General features: G+C 46.8%; 2 protein-coding genes across 2 annotated transcripts in view; one reads left to right on the forward strand and one right to left on the reverse strand.

Moving 5' to 3' along the window:
* Nucleotides 1–22,712, reverse strand: part of DOCK1 (dedicator of cytokinesis 1) — a 455,243-nt gene that overhangs the window by 236,723 nt on the left and 195,808 nt on the right. The gene's annotated exons all lie outside the window — the stretch shown is intronic.
* FAM196A (family with sequence similarity 196 member A) overlaps nt 18,476–22,712 on the forward strand; it is a 38,804-nt gene continuing 34,567 nt past the window's right edge. Inside the window, exon 1 of the mRNA XM_003794063.1 lies at nt 18,476–19,688. Coding sequence (XP_003794111.1) covers nt 18,505–19,688 — 1,184 coding nt within the window. The 5' untranslated portion in view covers nt 18,476–18,504. The remainder of the gene's footprint in view (nt 19,689–22,712) is intronic.

Genomic DNA, 22,712 nt, shown 5'->3' on the forward strand with positions numbered 1-22,712 from the left:
GGCTCGCCAGGGTCCGCGGCGAGACATGCCCGAGCCAGGTGCTGCACCGACCTCGACTTATCTGTAAGCAGCGGAAGGTAAGCGGAGCCCGCGCCCCGGTGCCCGCCGCACTCGGCAGCGGGCAGAGCACCGCCCGGACGGGCGCCGACCCCGGCTCGGGTGCACGCACTCCTCCCCAGATCAGCTCCGCCGGGACTCGGCGGCGCCCGGGGCCGGGACACACCAGAGAAGCCAGGAGCGGCCCCGGCGGCGGGCGGGGGTGGGGGTCGAGGTTATGCAACCGCATCTGGCGAGGCCAGGTCGCCGAGGGGCGTCTGGCAACTTTGGCGACGGCCGGGAAGGAGCGGGGCTGCGTGTCTGCGATGTCGCTTCTAGACAAACGCCACAGCTTCGTGAGCGCCCGACAGCCCTAGCCAGGCAGAACTGGGGGATCCGGGGGCGGCCATCTCCCCGGAACGTTTCGAGGCTTTTAAGTATTTTCCAAACTAAAGCGAACTGGAAAGTAGGGCTCATTAACTTCGGGGGAGGGGGGTGAGTCGGAGCAGAGGGGCCCTGACGCCAGCTGCTAAGCAGAGGCGCGGGCAACGGCGAAGGCAGAAGCCCACGTGAAATGCCTCCTCCGCTCACTCGGGTTGGCACCTCCCAGGGCTGCGGGCTGGGGTCGGCGCCCGCGGGGCTTCGAGGTGCCTGGCATCCCGCATCAGGCCGGGACAGGCGTGAGGACCCAACCAATGCTGCCGACCTAGTGAGCAGGCGAGGGTAGGAGGGATGACTGAACCCGCGGGCTGGCCAGGGGCCGCCAGTGCCTTGAGCCCAAAGTCAAGAGCGAGAGTCTACGTCTTGCTGGTTCATGCTCTGGGTTCCAGGCTGGCATCTCCACTGCTTGGATAAAGAGCCTCTCCCTTTGACCTCAGCATTCTACTACCCAAAAATATGCCACAGGGAGATGGAGCCAGTGATAAGGGGATGCCAGGAGTAGGGGAGGAGGGGAGCCTCTGGAGTAAACGGGAAGAAAATGGGTGCGTTTTGCTTGGGGACAAGTAGGGCTTGTGCCTGGACCCCTCTCCTGCTGTGAGCCTGTGCAGGGGGTGCAGTATGCCCTCCTGGGCCCCCAAGAGAGAAGCGGCAGGGAAACAGTTTAATTTGACCTTGTCTGCTTTGGCGCTTAAATTCTGCGGAAGCATCCTGAGGTGAAACTGTACGAGTGGGAAGCAACTTTGAAGAGCCCTGCCTTGGCTGGGAACCCAAGCGGTCATTTCAGAAGACTACAGCTCAGGCTGGCAGAGGGTCCCGGAGTCCCCGATCTATGCACTTGAAGGCATGCCCCTAAGGAGGATTTGCTGGGGGAGTTCACTTTTCCATATCCGTGTGTGTGTGTGTGTGTGTGTGTGTGTGTGTGTGTGGAAGGGGGGGGTCAAGGTTACAGCACTGAGGACTTGATTTAAAAATACCACCCAAATCATAAGACCTGGGTCACTCCTGACGAGCAGTTACATATATAAAAATGAAATGACCCTTATTAGGCTTATGCTACAGACTGAGCAGAAAGTCCCTCATTTCACTGGGCAGAGGCAGAAAGTGCTGGTTTTTACTACACATAGTGATACCTATTACATTCATATCCTGTTGAATGTTACTTTTCAAAGTTCATATTTATCTTTGCAATTTTTTGCAAGGATGACTGGCAAAGATGCTCAAAGAAAAAATGGAAGTCCTGCCATCTGTATGCCTCACCAGATATTGATAATTTACTATCCACGTTTACTACTTGCATTAGATGGCACTGCTCCTCACGACGGTTTTATTCGAGGCGCATTTGGGGGGAAAAAGTCTAGCACAGCTATCACTAATCGCATGATTTTGCATAAATTATGTTAGCTACAGAGTTTTGTTTTCTTCCCTAAATTCATCATTGCCAAAAAGAGAGAATGATTCAGGTTAATTTCTTTAGCTAAATGAAAGACCTTTCCTTAATGACAAGATGCCCTTGAAAAGCAAAATATGCCTTCAAACTTATTGCAGTTGCCCCGATTTTGTATTTTATCACTGTGATTAAGACTTTGAGCTTTCATGTAAATCAGGCCCCTTATCCTGTTGAGAAGCATAACTACTGGTTAAGAAGCAGGGTAATAAGGCAAAGGCCAGAACACTCCATGTTTGCACAGAGCTTTCTGAAAAGCTCTATGGAAAGCTGATATTCCATCACTCCAGTTACGTTGGGGGCTTCTCTGTTTGGCTACAATTGTTTTCCCCTGTGGCAGAATAAAGAATTTTTGTCTCTTGTCTCTCCAGAGCAGGAAAAATAAATAAATAAGAGACGTGTACATGAAAGGCATCTGCCTACAAGGAAGGCTCCTACACATTGAAATAAGCAGTCCAAAAATAAAAATGATAAATGATTCTCAGAAATAACAGTAGATCACGGCAGAGTGGCCGGACAGACTCATTCATGATAGCTAGACATTTGTGTTCTCTCGTTTGCTCCAACTCAGCTCACGACTGTCTGAATTAGAGAAACCACTCCTGAGCTCTCTTGTATGAGAAGCACCTTACTTACGCTGGGGCCCGGATGCTTCTCAGAGAATGATGATACGGAAAGGACCAGCTACATCACGAGGCAGCGGTTCTGGGGACAGGCATTCATAGCCAAGAGCTGTGACAGGTGCACCAGGGATTTATATTTTAGGGCTCTGGACAAGCCACCAGATACCTGAGCAGAGCATATGTCAAAGTTGTTATTGGACCAGTGGCATGAAAGAGGCCTGGGGAAGAGGCAACTTCTCCATACCTGAGGCAGACCACAGCCATCCTGAGAATGTGAGGATCCCAAAACTCCCCGGACAAAACCAGCACCCTTGTTTTAGATAGTCCCTTCACACATGTCAAGAGCAGCACCCCTGGCCCACCGTAATTCCGAGACCCACATTCCCCACTGAGAAACCAGCTGATGTCATTTATAAAGCAGATCCTTCTTAGTCTCCGCGCATATTTGATTTTAATATTTCATAACGTTATGGAGTGACTTCAATATTTTAAAGCAAAATTAATGTGATTGATATTACATGACAACACAGTCATAATCATGGAATAACCACACAAACACTTAGAGAAGTCTCTAATACTTGTGCTCACTTAGTATGGCATGTATGTAGTACAACCTTATGACTTTGAATCAGTTTATTTAAAACATTTTTCTTCTTATATATTAAGCATAGAATACAGATTTGCAGGGACCAAGCTGCAAGGACTTCGACATAATTCCAATAAACAAGTTGCTTGGACAATGTCTTATGTTAGGCTGTAAGCCATACAAAGTACACATTTGAACCTTTGGACCATGTATAATGATGTGTCTATTTCAGATGCTAGGTATCTCCTGGCAACCAAGAATCTTATTTCACAGATTAAGACTAAGCATAACTTCAGAGACATTTCCTGGTTCCAAATTCAAGTCCTTTCAGAGACTCCTCTAGTGTAAGTCATAGGTTATTCGATGTGAATTTGAGTCAGATAAACTGTAGACATTAATCGAATCTCAAAGAATGAATAAGAGACCTTGAGCTGTACAAAGATACGATCAAGTGACCAGCCATTATCGAAATAAAAACAAAACATTCTAACCTGATAGCTCTGTGTCTTTCTGCTGAGCACATATTCCCAGCTGAAATTGGCACAGAGAGAAAATTAACTTGAATATAGAAAAGAAGATATTAGAGGCAGGAAGGAGATGTTTCTAAATTACTCTATAAACCTTTTGGCTAACACCATATTTCAAAGGGATTGGGGAAAGAACTCTTTCCAAAGGCATTGTTTGTGAATATTGCTTTTATGGAAGATTGGACTGATTATTCAAAGTACATCCAAAGACCTGTTCCCTTTAACACATCATCCTCCTGTTAGGAAATACGAGCAAGAAAAGACAACAGAGATTCATGGCTGCACAGTGAACATTCACTTGAGTTTCACTGTCCTAGCCAGTGCCGTGGGATAGGAACTTAACAGTACGTCACAATGTTTGTTGAGGTTTATATTGTAGTTACTATGGAAATTCCAATTCAAACCTGAGTAATCTAGCTTTGTGTCTAAAGTGAAGTGTAATAAACTACAACATGGGAGAGGCAGGAGGAAAATACAGAATACCGAAAATATTACAAGAAGCCTTGCAAATAAAAGTTGCTCTCTCTACCCCAGTGCTCCACTGAGTACAGGAGTCCGGGCTCCCTCCCGCTGCTCAGTTGAGGAACCCTGGTAGGAAAACACCATACCCACTGCCCACCTTAATGAAACTGAACAACCTTTGTGCTCTGGGTCATTCCGCTGGCAACCTGGGTTCCTCCTCCCTTCTTCTTCTTCTCTGGGAAATATTTTTCATTGCCATCCTTTAATCTTCTCCATAGATTCCATTCTAACTTAGAGTCTAGAAACCTCACATTGTCTGCAGTTAAAATAGTGAAGTCTGCTTATTGTAATTAAGTGATGTTAGCATCCTTGACAATATAAGTATAAAATCTGGGCTCTTAAAATGGGGCAAGCATAGGGAAAGGAGATTGATATACAGATGGCTTCGTTCAGAAAGACCTTTCAATTCCTAGACTGTACTAAGTAGTGGTAACAGTGGCCAAGGGGATATGGAAGGTGTTTCAACACCAGGTGAGAGGTCTCCGGGAAGCTCCAGTCCCAGAGGGATGGAGGCGGTGCCGGGAACACTCACAGGAGGTAGAGACGGGGTGAGAGGGCACTAGGAGATGCCCTGGCCAGTCTGGAGAGTGAAGGTTGAGACAGGATTCTGGGGCCCAAACTAAGTGGCAGGGCCCTCAGAGCTAAACGCCTGTGTGGGAAGAGACGTGACATTTGGCAAAGGTTTAGGTGCTGGGATTCAGAGAGGAAGACTCAACGTGAAGCCAGTTGGAGGAAGGAGAACCAGTAAGGTGGAGAAGCCTGTGTTCACTCAGTATTTTGAATAAAAGAAAATATGTTTTCAGGATCTTATCTTAGTAACTAGAGGAGATGCACCAAGAAGAGGAACTAGAGACCAGTCAGGAAGGTGTCACAGGTGAGCATTAACTAGTAGCAAATTTAAATGGTAGCACTGGGAGCTGATACAAGAGGACAACTAGGAGAGAACCATCCTAGCTGGCCACGGGTGAAAAGGGGTTAAGGATGCCGCCCAAGGCCAGGAAGGTGATAGGTGATTTTAATGGAAATCTCCGGTGAGTCCATAGGAGCAGGGGAAATGATAGGATTTAGAATTTTGAGTATGAGTTTTTAACTGGAAATATTATTTTTAAAAAATAAGTTTTTCATCATCTCTTACTTCTTAGAACATCTATGAGAAATACTTTCAGATAGGAGGAAAAAGGGACCAAGGGATTGGCAACAGGAATCTTTAAAGGACCAAGCACAGTTCTGTCTTGTAACAGGTGCTTAATAAATATTTAATGAGGCTATTAACAACAAGACTCGTTAGTGACTTTGCTGGAAATCCAGGGACTCCTGATTGGGGAATAAACGTCCCTTTCTATTTCTAGTTCCATGTTTTCTGCAGTAGAGATTAAAGGAAACATGAGCAGGTGGCGGAGAGGAAGAGTGGTCCCAAGATGGATAGTCCTTTCTGCCCAGTGCTTAGGGGAAAAAAATACCAAAGGGTTGGGTTCTGCTACCATGAAACACAAGCTCCGTGATTTCCTTAGGCAGAAATTCACATGGGTCAAAGTAGAATTTTTATAGAAAGTAAGTCTTTGAATTTAGTGAGCTATTGCTTTCAAAAAATAAAAAAAGAACAAATGAGGAGAAACAAGACAATCTATCTTGCTGCAGTAACACTTTATAATTAATGCTTTTATACCCCAAGTGCTGACTTTTGGGTTAAAAGGGATTTTCACTAGACCTTCACCAGAAAGCAAGAGTTCACTGGGCCAGCTAGAAATGAGACGTCTCTCAGCCCTGACCTCTCTATGTGACATCGTGACATCAACTTAATTGATCGCATAGCGCAAACAACTAGTATCCACTTATACCCTTGAGGCTCCCAGAGCTTGGCTAATGTGGGGACGATTCGGTCTCCAAAGAGGTCCTGGTATGCCCCACGTGCAAATGCAGAAAGTGTGAAATCAAAGAGATGCTGAAAATGAGTTTCCCATTTTCCACCCATATCTTTCATTTGACTTCTCATGCCACTTACAAGCCCCATGACAAACGTTGACTGGATTATTTACCCTTTGTTTCTGCTGTAATGATAGTCCCTCGTCCAATGGCTCGACTGAGATAGTCCATGTGCTCAGTTTGTTTTGGTCTTTGTATTTGTTTCTCTACATAATATTAATTTTCCTCTGGGCATATCTCTACTTCTGTGTCCACTGTGAACGTGGACAGTGTACCCGGGGTTAGGCCGAATGGCAGGATATGGCACATGGCTGGAACGCTGGATCCATTAAAACGGCACCCAGCCTTGCTTGGCAGTGCTGACCCTGCCCCCCCAGGGCAGATCAGCTGCTCCGAGTGGCAGGGACCAGTGTGGACTCAGCTCATCCCTAGTAATCACTTACACTCTACATGGAAGCATCAATCCTGCTGTGACTCTGTCAGCTAAGGAGTCCATGAGAGTGACCAGTGGCAGATGCAGCTCAGCTGTCAAGTATAAATCGAGCACCGTCATACCATGTTTAACCAGCCATTCAAGGCTGAACATTCTGGCGGTAGTTCTCAAGCTTGTGTCTCCCAGTAACATACCTAGTGCTACACACCCTGAGAGTGTCGTCCTCGTCCTCACCTACATCACCAGGGTCGTGTATGGAGAACTTCCCAGGAACCGACCTCCTAAGCCACAGTCCCACTGTCTGAGGAGCCTGGGCTGCCAGTGAGAACACTGAATAAATGTTATCTCTTGTTACTAACTTCACTCTCCCAGGTTAAGATTCTGGGCTGGGTGGAAAGGCCAGAACTCAAAACCAACCAGCTGGTCTCTGAATCCAGGTGCTAAGGACCATAGCCAGGAATTACAAGTCAAGAAAACACTGCAGAGGGTATGAATGGTGGGTGGATAACCCCCAGCCCTACTCCACCAATGTATGAAGTCTAACCCTGAGCCAGTCTCTCAGCAGACTGGCAGCACTCAGAACCGATCTCACCCCCAGAGCTGTGGTTGAGAAGAGCGGCCACCAGCCATGGAATTCCTAGAAAGGGACGGAATTCTAGATGTGTTCCATCTCCACCCAGATACATAAAAGTAAACAAAACAAAGGAGTGAATCTGCCTTATTCCTGCTGTGGGCCTGCCCACTGCCAATTTACTTGGAATCTGCCATCCCACAATTAACTGATGTGGTGAACACCTGTATTTTAAATCATAACAATGGTCGCTAGTTCTCCCTGTCTGTGGAATGTGAATCCACCTGACTGCTAGCCCATGGGCAAGGCCTAGCTGGTCACGCAGTCTGCTCTGTTGGGGATTGTCCCAACACCTGGCTGAGTTCCAGCTTTATTCTAGAAAAAAAAAAAAATGGAAGGGGCCAGAGCTCCCTGCTTCCCTGAGCCATTCATTCATTCATTCATTTATTCATCCCTTCATATAAGAAATATTTCTGGGTATCTCTCAAGTCTCAATTTTGTGGATACAGCAGGAAATAGAACAAGGTAGTGAAGGAGGTAAACAAAATATGTAGGCCCAGGTTTCTTTACTGTGGCTGCTTTATTAAAATTATCTAATAATAATAATAAAACATGTACACAGTCTCCATCCCCCAGAAATTTGGATTTACCTCCTCCTTTTTTAACAGATTAACTTTCTGGCCTGTGAGTGTGGCCTTCTCCAGGGATGGAGTCTTTAAGGAAAACGCGTCTTTTCCTCTTTCCTGTGGGAGGACAGCCACCCCCTGGATTTTCTTCTCCTATGTGGCAGGAAATGCTTTCTTTAAAAACGCACACACACACACACAAAAACAACTACTAAAAGGCTCAGCTTCATCAACACCTATGCAGCCCTCCAAAGCTTCAAGAAGGCCAAAACATGGAGGAGTCATCTGAGGTTTTGGAAAGATTTATGTTTTCCTTTTTAAATATCTTTTTTCGGATACTGAAGTCTGCAGAGAATCACTTCATAGATCATCAGGGCTGCTTACTCACTACAGTGCTAACTTCTGAGCGGCAGCCTCGTTCCACTGCTTTCTCTTTCCCTCTCCCACAATCCTTGCGAAGTAATGGAGGCTTGTGCCGGGGAGGTGCTAGGGAGGGGAGTCAGCAGAGGCAGCCACAGGAACATGACCTTTAAACGGGACATGGGAGCTGGTCAGGTGTCGGTTGTATCATAGAAGCCGTGTGATGTCCTGTGTGAGCCTTGATTGCACTTTTGTCCCTGGATGGAGTGTCACCTTCCATTCTAGATGGGAGGAGGGGTTGCTGCAAGTGGTCCTTAGAAAGCCAATGAAAAGTGGTGGCTCACAGCCACCAAAACTGCATGTGCCTTAACTCAAGTGAGCAGATGTCCCCCTGTGGCCAGGACCACCTCCTGAGCACACCCTCCCTGTCCTGTGTGTGTGTCGGCCAGGACCACCTCCTGAGCACACCCTCCCTGTCCTGTGTGTGTGTCGGCCAGGACCACCTCCTGAGCACACCCTCCCTGTCCTGTGTGTGTCCCCTCCTGTTCTCACGCTCTGTATGTCTTCTCTTCTCTTTTCCTTCCTCTACATTTCATCTTAATGGACAATGTCAGTGTTTCTATGTCTTAGTACTGATTTTACTTATGGAGTCTAATTTTACATTTTGCATTCTCAGTTTAAAGAAAATTATTTCATTGAAATCTCTGTGCCCCTCTGAAGCAACCAGACTACTGGTGCCCCGACCCTCCATAGTTTTTCCTCCTCGGTAGCAGATTAGAAGGCTGAAGTTAGAAAAAGAAGCCACGTTCTAAAATTTTGATGTTATTGCAGCTACTGAAATTTCTAAATTAAGTTCTTTTTTTTTTAAGGCTAAGCATGAAACAAAGTTTATTTAGGAAGAGCAGGGTAGCTTCACAGAGTAAGAGCAAGATATGTTCACCATAGACCGAGAATGGGCCTCCATAGCCAGGGCAGGGAGGCAAAGAGGTTCCGAGTTCAGCTGTTCATTTATTTTTCCATCAGCACATCCCAAGAAGGGGGGATAATACTACAAACCTGATAATTCCTAGCAAGTGACATTTTCCACAACGGATATGTAGTAAGAGCCCTGATGTCCTTCATGATCAGCTATAAAACATGCACCATCTCTGTACTGTCTGCCCATTTTTGTGAGTGTGTGTGCCATCTCTTCCTCTCCCATCAATACAGAGAAAGACTGTACAACAACCAAACCAAGACACTCATGCTAAAGTTCAGAAATCAGAAATCTCTGGATATGCTTAAACTTGATCCCTCCTTCTTTCTACTTCTCTAATTTCTTCCCATGTTTCAGAATATAGCCATGTTCTGCCTAATCTGAAGTTACAGATAAGGTAGAAAGAACCTTTGAAAGCCACTAATATTTACACTTGTCCTACGTGCCATCCTGACATGTCCCAGGTGAGGCCTTACTGTGGGTAAGCAGGAAGGATGGTGAGGTATGTCTTCATGTTCTTAGACCAGTTAGTAAGTACTGAGGCCTCACAGCACAGGAGACAGAAGGTGCCTCGAGGAACCTGGTCCACAGAGCACTGTTCCTAATTCTATACAAAATCAGCACATTGTACCCCATAAATGAATTAATGTGTACATGATCTATGTGTTTATGATTTAATGAAAAAATTTGCATCAAGGAGAAAGAAATGAAACACAGCAAAGCAAAGCAGCACATCTTTTGGGCCTGCTTTTGAGTATCACCCCAGTGACTCCCCAGGGAGCATCCTTCCTCCACCATGGTCCATGCCCAGTGGGCTGGGGTCATCCATCCAGGCTCTCTCCCCTGCTGAACCAGACATCACCGAGGGCTGGGCCTCGTGTTCCTCGATGTGTCCACCCTGGTGTGTGTGCTGGGTCACAGCAAATGAGCAGAGCAGGCAAGACTAGGTCTGAACCACCACAAGAGACTCTTGGTGGGAGAGCGGGACAAGGGTACAGTCCCGGAAAGTGAGCCAGTGAGAGTGAAGACACAAAGTCAGGACAGACCACAATGTGTTCTAGAGCCAGTGTGGGAAACAGTGCAACTTCAGCGGGTGGAGGATGTCGGAGTAGCCATGAGAAGTCTAGAAGTATGAGCACCAGAGTGCTGCCAAGTAGGGATCTGCAGAAGGGAGAGGTGATAAGCCTGAACCAGCAGGGCTACAGGGTAGAGGCCACATAGTGGGGGCTACATGGACAGTTAGGAAAGCCAAGATAGGGAGGGCACAGTGTGAACAAAAGGGAAGAAGTCAACAGGAAGGAAAAACAATTCCTAGGGCATGGTGATGACTGGATATGGGGGGATTAAGGACGGAATGAAGCAAGCAAAGTGTTGACACAACCTGGGGCACCCTCGGATTAGAAGGAATGAAACTCTCCACTGTTGTAAGCTGGGGACAGGTCTCCTGACCTATTGGCAGCCCAGTCCAGCTCTGCCTTTCACCCTGGGTGCCTTTGGCCACAAGCTCAGCTGAGGCAAACACCATAGCTGTGTTTCTGAGTTGAGTCTACACAACTCTTGGGCCTCAGGCCAGTACACCCTGTTAGGCTGCCTGCCAGGGGAGACCGCCCAGTCCTCGACGCTGCTGAGCTTTTCACCAGTGAGGAGGTTAACCTTTCATGACCTCGGAGTGGAGCTTTGGGAGGGGAGGATATGGTTTTTGAGATTCAACTACACACGTATGCATAGAGGAGAGAGGAATTTACCACAGCTGTTTTTGAAGAAAAGAACCAACTAACCCGGCAGAATAGAAAATAACACCAGGATTGAAGAGAGGTAGAATTTAAGGAATAAGATGGGACAGTTGCTCGGGTGTCTCAGTTTAAAGTATACAACACACACACATGGTTTGTTTTTCCCCAACAATGGCATTTTGAGTTCCAAATGCTAAAACTTTGCCCCCTGCAATGAGTGTCAGTCCTTCCATTCAGAACATTCCCTCCGTTTCCCTAGCCCAAGTAATTAACAGTATGTACACCCTCTGACTACCATGACTCTTGTCTAATCTGACAACACTTCTCTTCAGGGCGATGATCTCCCAAGGTTCCCATCATTTTCCATCAGCTGAAATGGAAGGAGAGATCAGGGGCCTCCACTTAGTATGTGGTTTTGAATTCACGTCCTTCTGTTTCACTCCAGATCAAACCATCCCTGCATCACTTTTGGCCTGTGAATCAGAAGAAAGCCTCAAAAATCCAAAAACAGTCTTTCTACCCTAGATCATGGATGGCAAAATGTGTGAGGGCTGGGCAGGTCACACACACCCTCACTCTCTGCAGACTTGTTAGGGCTGTGTACACAGGCTCCTTGGGAAGGCATTTTCTCTGCATTTTGCTGTCAGCTTGTAAATGAAAGCTAATTACAAGAAAGGCTGGTTTCTCCCCTTTTTCTTGGCTTTGCTGCCTCTGCAATGAACTCAAGACCATACAAAGTTTAAAGTTTAGCCAAACCAAGAAATAACAGAGGTACCATGATGAACATTACGGGGAGGCTGCTAATGACTGAACTGACAGGCTCACGTGGCCCTGCCAGGAAGGCAGATTTCATCTGCAACTCTCAAGATTCCAGTTGTTGTCAACAGTTACCTGATTCCTACCCTGGATGTTCCAATATGGTATCCTGAGATTAAATAGGGAGACGGCATTGGATACATAATCTTTTGGAAGATGTCTTTTGTGGTTTTGGGAAAAAATGGTGTCTTAGTTTCAGTTTGGGATATACCATGAGTCCAGTCATGCCATTTAGTATTAAAAAACATATAGACCAGCATAGTTAATAAGGCAAAATGCTGATATCCATTCTGGTGCATACTTGCATGTTTACATAAAGAAAGGTTCCCATTAAGTCAAAGAGAGGCTACCTCTTCTGTGTCCTGGCAACTTCTAGTCAAACTACCAGCTGATTGTTGCTTGATTACTTAGAACCATCTGGAATAGGGTAAGAAGGATACTTGGCACCATAATTTGAACAGCATCATGAGGTATGCTCAAAACTACAGCCCTCATGGTTCACATCCTCTGTCACGGTCGTGCCAATGGGCACCGAGGAAGAGCAGGGTAACTGGCTCCTTTTAAGATCTCACAGATGACGTTGGTGAGTTGGAACCAATTTTACTGAATCCTTTTTGGCCTTTATTAGCAAAGCTAAATGCTTCAAGTAAAGTTAATTTTTTACATTGATATAACGTCTTATTTGGGGAGGCACTTTTTTCCAGTTGATTTTCACCAACATCAGAAAACTGGTAATTCATGTTTACCAATGTAGATTCCTTTTGGACAGAAGCTGAGCCACGGTTAACGTCAGTAGGAGTAGAGAATCACAGAACTGAGTAAACGGGAACCAGAGTGAGGAGGCAAGTTGGCTTCATTTAGCAAGGGCTTCTTCTGGTTCTTCTAAAATTAACTCCAAACCAAAGCATAAAACAGGTGCTTTCACCTCCTCTGTCCCCACTCCTTGAAAGCAGCCAGTGTGAACCCACGTGGCATCAGTGGTTTACGTTATGTGGCTGAAGGAATTGACCATGGGATTCTGTGGGTTGAATTTGTTCCCTAAAAATCTCAGATAGGAATGAGAGGGGGCGGCACCTAAGATGTGTTATCTTCTGCCTCCAAACTTGCATTTAAGCTGCACGAGTGCAGCTTTCCCAACATCAGACTGAGTGCTCATCGGTTCTTAGAGGCAAAGGTTTCACTGCCACGTGCTACAAATTCCAGGCACAGGACCAGCGCATCTCCTCCCAGGCACTGCAGCTCTGCAGTAGGACCCATCCTCCCTCACTGCTCAATCCCGGGGAGGCACCTGAATTCTCACCCCTTTTTAGTCCTCTTAATCAATGACCTCTGAAGAAGAGAACAAATGTCTAGAAAAATAACATTTTGGTGTATAAAGAAAATTAAACTGGGTAATGAATCTAAGACACAGTCCAAAATCTATAGCAGTTAGCTCTGCCCCGAGGAAAGAAGGACTTCCATTTTTTGTAGAATCAATTGGTGCTTGTGAAAGAGCTCTCTAAATTAGCTGTTTCACAACACAAATGGATTCATTGCGTGAGTGAGGTTCTGTTTTACTCTCACTTCTCCTCACTGGGAAGCTGCCCGGCAAAGAAGAGTAGGTTCATTTTCACCAGCACCCCACTCTGCGTGGCCTAATGTTCAGGCACTCCCTCGGCATATGGAGCAAAATGCTGACCCAATTAATCTTGAACTCCAGCCAGCATCTTTGACTCCAAGGTGTCTCAACAGTAGGAAAGCCACTAATAAAACCAATAATCTCTCACACTGCCTTGCTGTTCTCAGAGGATTGCTTGCCTGGCTGTTTTGCCATATTCAGAGACTGATGGACCCTGGGAGGTGTCTTGGCCGGGCTGTCTGACCCCCAGCCCTATTGCCAGCCAAATGCATTGCCCCGAGCAAACCACATCACAGGCCAAACAGAAATCTGCAAATCAGCACAGACATTTTAAAAAATGGGCAGAGTCCAGTGGGGAGTCTCTCTTGTTGGTTGACGGCACCTCACCCAGTTTCCTTCCCACGATACATTCAGACTATCGGTCAAATCCATTTTATTTCTAATGAAAACAGATGGCAACTTCCTAACAGCAAGTCTTATCGAACTACTGACATATCTTCAGCTAGCCCTCTCTCCATGGAGAAACACACACAAATCTAAATACATGTGTATGCTTGTGTATGTAAATACCTATTCATTATTTTGAAATTCCTTTCTGTATGCAGGACTTCAGACGCAGATCTCATCATTTCTCGGTTTACTTACTCCAGTGCTAGTGTTTATATTTTCCAGAGGCCTCTTTAGTGGGCTTGTTTCACCCTGTTTTGTTTTTTTGTTTGTTTGTTTTCATTTGGCAAAACATTCCATCTCTCTTTGCTCTCCCCAAATTGTAAGGCACAAGGAAAACAACGAATCTCCCCGAATGTGCTACCTTAATACCACAACCACCACCATTTTCGCTCATTTTTTCCAGTATAATTTGTTTCACTTAACATTATTTCATAAATGCTTTTCTATGATACTAAATAATCTTTATAATTATCATTTTAATGGCCTCAGTGAGTGAACGGGCACCATAATTTACTTAGCTGTTTACCTATTGTTAGGCATTTAGTTGCGTCCACTTTCATTCTTTTGAGTTGAAATGAACATTTTTATATAAGCTATTAATTTAAAGCAGCATGCAGAGACGACTCCACATCCCTAATCTAAAAATACAGGGTTTATATATTTACAACTCACATTTGATTGTGAAATTTAATTTGAGGGTAATTAAGACATTTATATTCCAAACAGCTCCTTGACATCTCCCTCTGCCTGAGCCAGGCAAGTGCAAGCATGACTAGCCTTTTTAACCTCAAGACAGCACAGTCTAATGAATTCTAAAACACAGTTTTCTTAAGAAAAATAAATTTCATGAACTCCTACTGCTTCAGAGACTAGAGATTAAGCCCAAGAACTGGAGTCCATGGTTCTCTGGGGTGACCCAGCCAAGGCAAGCTATTAAAAATGCCAGGCCTGATGGCTTATGCCTGTAATCCCAACACTCTGGGAGGCCAAAGCAGGTGGATCACTTCAGCTCACAAGTTCAAGACTAGCCTCTGCAAGAATGAGACCCTGTCTCTACTAAAAATAGAAAAAACTAGCCAGCCATTGTAGCAGGTGCATGTAGTCCCAGCTACTTGGGAGGCTGAGGCAAGAGGATCTCTTGAGCTCAAGAGACTGAGGTTGCTGTGAGCTATGATGATGCCCCAGCACTCTACCCAGGGCAACAGTGAGACTTTTTTTTTTGAGACAAAGAATGCCAATCTGGTTTCATGCATAGTCCGGAATTCAAGGCAACCCTCAGTCAGTGCTGAAGGGCCAACTGTGCTCCTGGGACGTACCCAGGGCTCTGCGCATGACCTGCAGCCAGATGCTGCATGGAACAGGCCGAGGAGATTGTTCAGATGAGTTTCAGTTGTCGGATGCTTTTTGAAGTTGACCAGGCAGGGTTCACATCAAGTTACAGATTTTCCTGATTAGATATAGTGGTTTAATGTATGAGCTTCAGACAAAACCAGCCATTTCAACAGGTGTAGCCTACTATCTGTGACTCAGAACACGTAGAAAAAATAAAAATCATGTGCCCCAGCGTTCAGTCTGCAGTCTGAGCCCATCAGGAGGGCCTCCCCATACGGCTACCTTCTGCACAAGGGAACAGTGACATTGGTTGGACAGAGAAGCACAAAACTCTGCACGGAATGTTAATGTAGCACTATGACATATGTGCGTTCATTTGCTAAATGCATGAAAGGAGGGGACTGAAGCAGGGCACAAGGAAGTCCCACTTGTCTTATGGACAGTCTTCTGTAGAATGCCCCATTTACCTTCATGATAAAACCATTATAAGCATAACCCGTCCCCCCAATAAATAGTACATGAACACCCTGAAAGATGTGTCCACCTTAGTAATTCTTAATGTCCAGGAAAATTCCACTTGAAAGCCTTAGAAAATGTCAGTCAGCCATCAAAAGCAACTCAGAACCTCCTCTGTGGCCAACATAAATCAACTTCAAAAATTCCTCAGTGTTTTCCCAGTCAAGGAAATCAGGACGACTCAGTTACTACTACTTAGAAAAAAGTCAGCAACAATAATCTAGAGCGATCAAACATCTTCAGTATCACGGTCATTTTTACTAATAAGGAAACAATTTTGATGTATTTAGGAAATCTCTGTAAGACAGAAGACCTCAGAATTTATTTTTTTATTATTTTGCCACTGGCAATTAATTCTTCTGATTTGTTTGATTAGTTTGATGGTTAGAATATTTCTTAACACCAGCAGACTGATGTAAGAAAATTATTTCAATGCAGTTCCTGGCAAATCTTGATGATGAATAGCATAACATGGTAGGACAAACTTATCCAGACACACATTTTTCAGTAGTGGCAGGGAAAAGGCTGAAGAATTACTAGTAAATTGCTTTCTGTACAAATGCTCTCTCCTTCAGATTTCCCCTCGTATGAAGGTCTTCTGCAGAATGATAGCACAATACATTCTGACACACCTGGACGACGAAGGCAGTTAAACAATAAACGGGATGAGAGTGAGGGTTAAGATTTAATTTTCTTCTTGTACCCCCACTATCGCCCCTCACACCAAATTCTCTGTGTACGTCTCTTTAACTTACTAGGACAAGTATGTGTACACGACAGCTATGCTCTCCCCAGAGCAGGCATGCCCTGACCCACCTCCCACCCCAACCCAGCCCTCCCTAAGCAGAGCCGGGATAGTCCTGCATCCTTCGCCTATTTCTCTCCTTTCCCTTCCTCTCTGAAACTGTGCAGTATTCTGAGTTTCAAATTGCAGAGATGTCCAAGTATCTCCAGCACCTAGGAAAGCACCAGAGAGTCCTCGGCTTTCCACGCCAGCCTTGCCTTTGAGGACACACTGAGCAGGAGCCGTAGGTACTGGAGCCTCAGGGCCACTGCAGTGGTTCTCAGCCAGGGGCACTTTTGCCTCCAGGCTCTCAGGGCATTTCTAGTTGTCACCCCAACAGGAGGAAGTGCTATTTCTATCTAGTGGGCTGAAGCCAGGGACGCTGCTGACCCTTCTGTCCTACATAGGAGAGCCCCTCCAACAATGAAGGATCCATCCTAAATTATCAGCAGTGCTGTGGTTGAGAAACCCTGGTCTAATCTAATCAAATGCTGCAGAGATTATTATTTGTTCCTCAGATTTGATGACCAACGGGTCCTCCCTGGCATAATGCAGGAGAACTTGATCTTTCTCTTAGCCTTTGGCTCAGTAGACACTGGAGGAGGCCTGCAAGGTGGCAGGACCACACAGGCCTGAGATGCAGAGGTCAGTTTAACAAGTCCCCAGACTGCAGAGGGAGCCAGACCCATGGCTCAACTCTCAGGTGGGGGCTATGAAGTTTTTCCTTTCACTGAGGCACTGCTGGACACTAGAATCTGTCAGAAATTCTAGCAGAGGTCCTGCTCCTGCCAGTGCTTCATGCTGTGTCACTTTGAGCAAGTGACGTAACCTCTCTGATCCCTAGTTCCTCCTTGGAATGGGAAGTGTGACAGTGACCTTCAGAGCCCCCTGGAAGCAAGGTGTTCTATCTGTGTGCACTAGCTCTACACCAGTGTCACAGTTTTCTTGCAAGTTACCGGGCTGGCTTCCCAGGCTTCCCCAGGACAGGGCACAAGCTCTATCAGTGGTTGGGCTAGACCTTGTCCTTGACTCTGCCTTTCTGGGCACTAGGCTACAGCCACTGGGGCCCTGCTTCCTCCCATCTGACTGTTTCCTTCTCAAACGCAGGAGAAGATAGTGAAGGATAACTCACAAACAACATACTTAACTGCATTCTCTCACTTTAAGCGCAACCGTCACGTAAGTTCCTCCATGTGCAGTAAACAGCTGTGAATCCGCCTAATAAAGTGAAGGCGTTTACCCCACTGGTATTCCCCAAGAGGAATCATGGGCCACCTGCATCTTTTTAGCTGCATTTAATAATTCAGCCCAGGATGAATTTGCATGATTAACATAAAGCCTCATGATTTTATTTTCTTTCAGGATTTCAGTACTGCAACCACCACCATTGTTTTCATTTTCAGAGGTTGTGATCAAAACACAAAACTTGATCCTAGAATGAATAATTTCTTTTATTAAAAAAAATTATTTTCTAGGACTGCTCTCCATGGAATCAAAGGAAAGAGTTGCTAACACCGCCTCTGTACATGCAGGGAGGCTAAAGTTCTTCTCGTGGCCAGTGTTAACCCCTTAGAGGCTAAGCACCCCTCAGCGGTTTTTCCTCTTGGGATTCCTAGGGAGGCGTACAGCCGGCTCTCCCACAGAATCCATAAAGATTAACGTAAATAGCATTATTTTGCTTCCTCCTAATAGCTCTCCATGCTCATCTAGTCAGGAGGTAGAACTATCAGCAGAAGTTTTTAAAACAACAGTCCCCCCAGGTGCCAATAACAGATTGATCATGTCATGCTCAAAAATTAGTAAAAACCCAGACCAAATAAGTTGCATTTGGTAAACCATCTGCCTGTGAACTGGAGACAGTGTGAAAAGCTAGCATCCCCAGTTTCCCCGATGAATGTAGTGAAACAGGTTTGTCTAACAGGGAAACCTGCAATACTTCAAAAGAAAAAACGAGTGTATCCCACCCGGAAGAGCAAGCAGACTGTAGTATCTGAGAAGCATTTCAAGCTGTGCCTGCCAGCAACTCCCCGCCTGTGTGATTTTCCTTTACACAAAGGCCGACCTCACCTGTTTGGAAATAATTAGGACGCGGGCGGTTGTGATGTTGGCTAGACGTTAGCACCGCCGTGCCTGCCTGTGTATTTCCATTCTGCTGACCCCTCTCTTGCTGTTTCTGATGCAGGAACCATGGTCACTAAGGAAAGTGGCAAATGTATACTCACAGCGTCAGAGAGCGAAGTGGAACCTGCCGCCTGCCTGGCCCTGGAGATGAAATACGCCCTGGATCCCAACCGGCAGATTAAAAAACGCAACAAAGCCCTGCAGGTGCGGTTTAAGGATATCTGCGAGGCGCAGAACGAGCAGAGGGACGCGCAGCTGTCCTCGGGACAGCAGGGGGAGAAGCGGGAGGCCAAGCCCGTGTCCTGCAGGGCGGCCTACCGCAAGTACATGACGGTGCCCGCGCGCAGGTCCATCCCCAACGTCACCAAGAGCACAGGCGTGCAGACCTCGCCCGACCTGAAGAAGTGCTACCAGACGTTCCCGCTGGACCGCAAAAAGGGGACCCTCAAAAGTCTCCCGGCCGCAGATCCCTTTAAAAGCCAAAATAATGGGTTTCTAGCGGATGCTAAAGAGAAGAGCCCGGGTGGACACCCGGACGAGGCCAGACCATGCAGCGCTGGGCGAGTGCACAAGACCACAGCCTTGGTCTTCCATTCCCAGGAGCACGTGGACTTGGAGGAGCCGCCGTCGGGCCTCAACTGTGCGGAGCCTTGCCACAGCCCCGACCTGCTGGGCCATGGAGACGCTGCTCTCCAGAACGCCATCCGGCCTCCCCGCGAAGAGCCTGACCACCAGCTGCAGGGGACAGCAAAGCAGGACCCAGGGACGCCAGACTCTGAGGAGCCCACCCTGCCTGCCCTTGGGAGGGTTTTTAAAACGGAAGTCGCTGCCGTCTACGCACCCGCCCTCAGTGCCAGGGCTGCGGAGCCTGGCTTGTCAAACTCCGCCACCCCAAGCCAGTGGTCGCTGTGCCCAGTGGACGATGACCCACGGAGAGCCGCACACGTCAATGGGCTCCAGGTCCCCGCAGGCACCGCCCTGGCCTGCTCGCCCCCAAGGCAGTGCCTGTCCCCCGAATGTAGCGGTCAGCCCGTGCAGACTCGAACCCCATCGAGGCAGGGCAGCCAGCCTAGCTCAACCGCAGCGGCTGCAGGTGAAGAATGCCAACAAATCGTGCCTCATACAGAAGTGGTGGACCTCAAAGCACAGCTTCAGATGATGGAGAACTTGATCAGTTCCAGCCAGGAAACCATCAAAGTGCTCTTGGGGGTCATTCAGGAGCTGGAAAAAGGAGAGGCTCACCGGGAGGGGTATGTATGTTCACCCCGATCTTAACAAGCTCTGCAGGCCCATCACCCTGGGGGGTCCATCACTAGCCCCCAAAGCCTAACTCCCTAAAGAAACTAAAGCCAGCGGGTCTGTAAACAGGGCGCAATCAAAGGACATAGCAAGCCCCAAAGGGTAACTGACTATTTTATGCTGCATCTTCACTTTCACCATTCACTTGGTGGTCAGCATTCACCTCTCTGGCCCTGAATTCAAGCTGTACCTATATTTCGAATGAATTGATGAATCTTTCAGTCTACCAGGACTAAGGGTTTATGATATTAATCATGTATAATATAGATATGCCGGTCCAAAATATCTCATCTAAATGAGAAGCTGTTTGCCTCTTAGAAATCATACTTATTATGGACAAGAAAAGAAATTTCAGATGGCACTTGTGAAGGTAAATGCTGACTTGCTCGTAATAATTGAAATAGTGGTATTCAGGAGCATAAAGTTTCCTACGATAGGCAATATGTTCTGCATTCTTTACCTGGAACTCAGGCAATGCCCATCCTCAGTCCAGCCCTCGCGGGGTATGATCAGGAGGCACGTCTCTTCCCATGGGCTGGCCTACGTGTCTGCTTGGGCTGTAGTATGATACCAAGTTCACAGCCAGTACTGTCTAGCTCTGATAAGAGCCTGGTGGGTTTTAGAGTTTTTTGAAGTTGAAATTTTGCAGCAGCATCTTTAAAGACAGATAAGACCTTAGTTCTTGGGCTCCATAGGTAGGAAGACAGACACGCACAGGCCAGGCAGTATAAAGTTATAAGTTGATAAAGCAACCAGCACTGTTTGGCCTCATGCTTTTGGAAATACTGCCCTTGGCTTACCAGCCTCTGCCTGGACTGCCAAGACTTCTCTTTCCCATTTCCCCTCGAAATGGCCTTGACTTCTGCTCATCTGTATTGTAGAGCCTAGATCTGAGGCCACACCCCATTGTCTCATGTAACTTGTACCCTTGACTTTGTGGCCCCTGAGCCTTGGGTTAAGTAAACTGGAAGCCAGCTTAAAAGAAGCCAAGAAATGCATCATCAGAATAGCAAACTACCTGGGGACAAAGAGCCTCCCCAAGAGGATTGCTGTGGTCAAACCAGTTAGTTTTGCTTATTGTACATAATGGGGAAGAAACAGCCTGTCTTTCTGAGCTGGGCGGTGAGGAGAGGGAAGCCCTGTGTCAGCAGCCAAGTGCCGATGCAGGTTGTGCCCTCTGCTCTGGCTTTGTGCAGGTCTATCTACAGAGGAGTGAGTGTTCAATACCTACCTCGCCTGCCTCCACTTTACACAGTAGTATTTGCATTTGAGGCTAATAAGCAAAAATAATTGCTAGACAAATACAAAATAACAGTAGATTAATAGGTAATGTGACACTATCAGATAATTTCAGAAGGCCTGTTCAGTCTTGGGTTGGCATCTCCATTTTCATCCCATTTCAATCGGTACATCCCCCAAAGCAACACACACAGCTGGAGCAAGGGAGGTCAGGGCCTTCATCAGGAGACCACATTCCATGGAACAGTTAAAAGCACAAACAGTGACTCAGTCACTTCGATATAGCTGGTGGTGACATGAACCAGAAAGCAAGACAGAAAGATACATCCCCAGTTGGAAAATAAAGTTCACCAAATGGTGTGAAGCCCTGTGTGTTTGCTCACGTGCGTACTCACAGAGGCATTTCCCAAATAAGAAGCTGAGACACCAGGAACGGAGAACCATGTAGGCTCTGTCCGTAGATAAGAACAAGTATGGAAAATCACTTTAAATAGGGTCTTTTGGGAGTCTGTCCATCTAGCAAACTGGTTTTGAGTTTACTAAGACGACCTATTCTGGCTCTGGGGATTTGGGTACCTCTCTGTGCCTTATCTCTGCACCCTAGGTTGGAAACCGTGGCCCTCCTACGGGGAGCAGGGGGATGAGGATTACACAGTGAGGCTTTCTGTATATTCAGTCCAGTGGCAGGTGCATCAATATAGCAGATTTCTGCCAGTGGCATGAGTGTTGGTCTTACTGGTCAGCAATGTTGGGATCTGGGGAACATTTAGTGGCCCTGTGTGTGTCCAGCACGATGAACTCAGCCCCTCACATGCATGGCACAAAGGCTGCCACTCAGCCCTGTCCAACAGAGTGGCCACCATACATATGTGGCTATTGAAATTCAAAGTCAATTACAATTAATCACAATTGAAAATTTAGTTTCTTGGTCACACTGGAGCATTTTAAGTGCTCAGTAGCCACAAGCAGAGGACACACAAAACGGCACAGACAAAGAATGTCTCCATCATCATGAGAAGTCCTTTTCTCCATTATCCCCCAAACATGGCACAGTGCCCGGTTCCTAACCATCTGAGGACTTGGGTGCCTTTAATCAAGACAAATCAATCCCTAGTTCAGTGGCTGCCTGTGCAGGACAAGCTCACAGGGGGAAGCAGAAAGGCAGGTCCCAGTTATACTCCTGAGGACCATGACTCTCACCTCCCTCTCCGGGCCCTCTGGACTCATGTAACAATGAATCGAGTGGTTCCAGGCTCCAGGGCCACCTGGAAGGCATCCCCTCTTGCAGAATGCCCAGGGTCAGTCATTTGGCTAAATTCAAATTTCCCACTACTGTTCTCCATGCGGGGACACAGGAGAGGGCAGCAGCCTCAGAGGTGGGCAGATAACAAGCAAACGCGCTCGCCCAACCCTTCCCAGGCCCCTGCACCCAACAGAGTCCCCAGCAAGGGAGCAGTGAGCAGAGGCAGCCAGCACTGTGCTGGGACATCGGAAAAAACCGGCTCTGGGGGAGGGGTGTGCAGCATCTGCTGATTTCCATGCTGTGAATGCAGCTACAGTGGCCAATTTCAATCAACTCGCAAAATCCTGAAAATTTAACACTCTGTTCCCTGAGCACCTGGCCACCCCCTTGAATGGCTCCCCTCAGGGAGTGAGGAGGAGGCGGGCACAGGGCTGGCTTTATGTATAGGATCTGAGCTGGGAAACAGATGTCTCTGTTGCATTTTATAGTAAAA

Source organism: Otolemur garnettii, unplaced genomic scaffold, assembly GCF_000181295.1.
Source record: "Otolemur garnettii isolate 467f Iridium unplaced genomic scaffold, OtoGar3 scaffold00075, whole genome shotgun sequence".
NCBI lineage: Eukaryota > Metazoa > Chordata > Mammalia > Primates > Galagidae > Otolemur > Otolemur garnettii.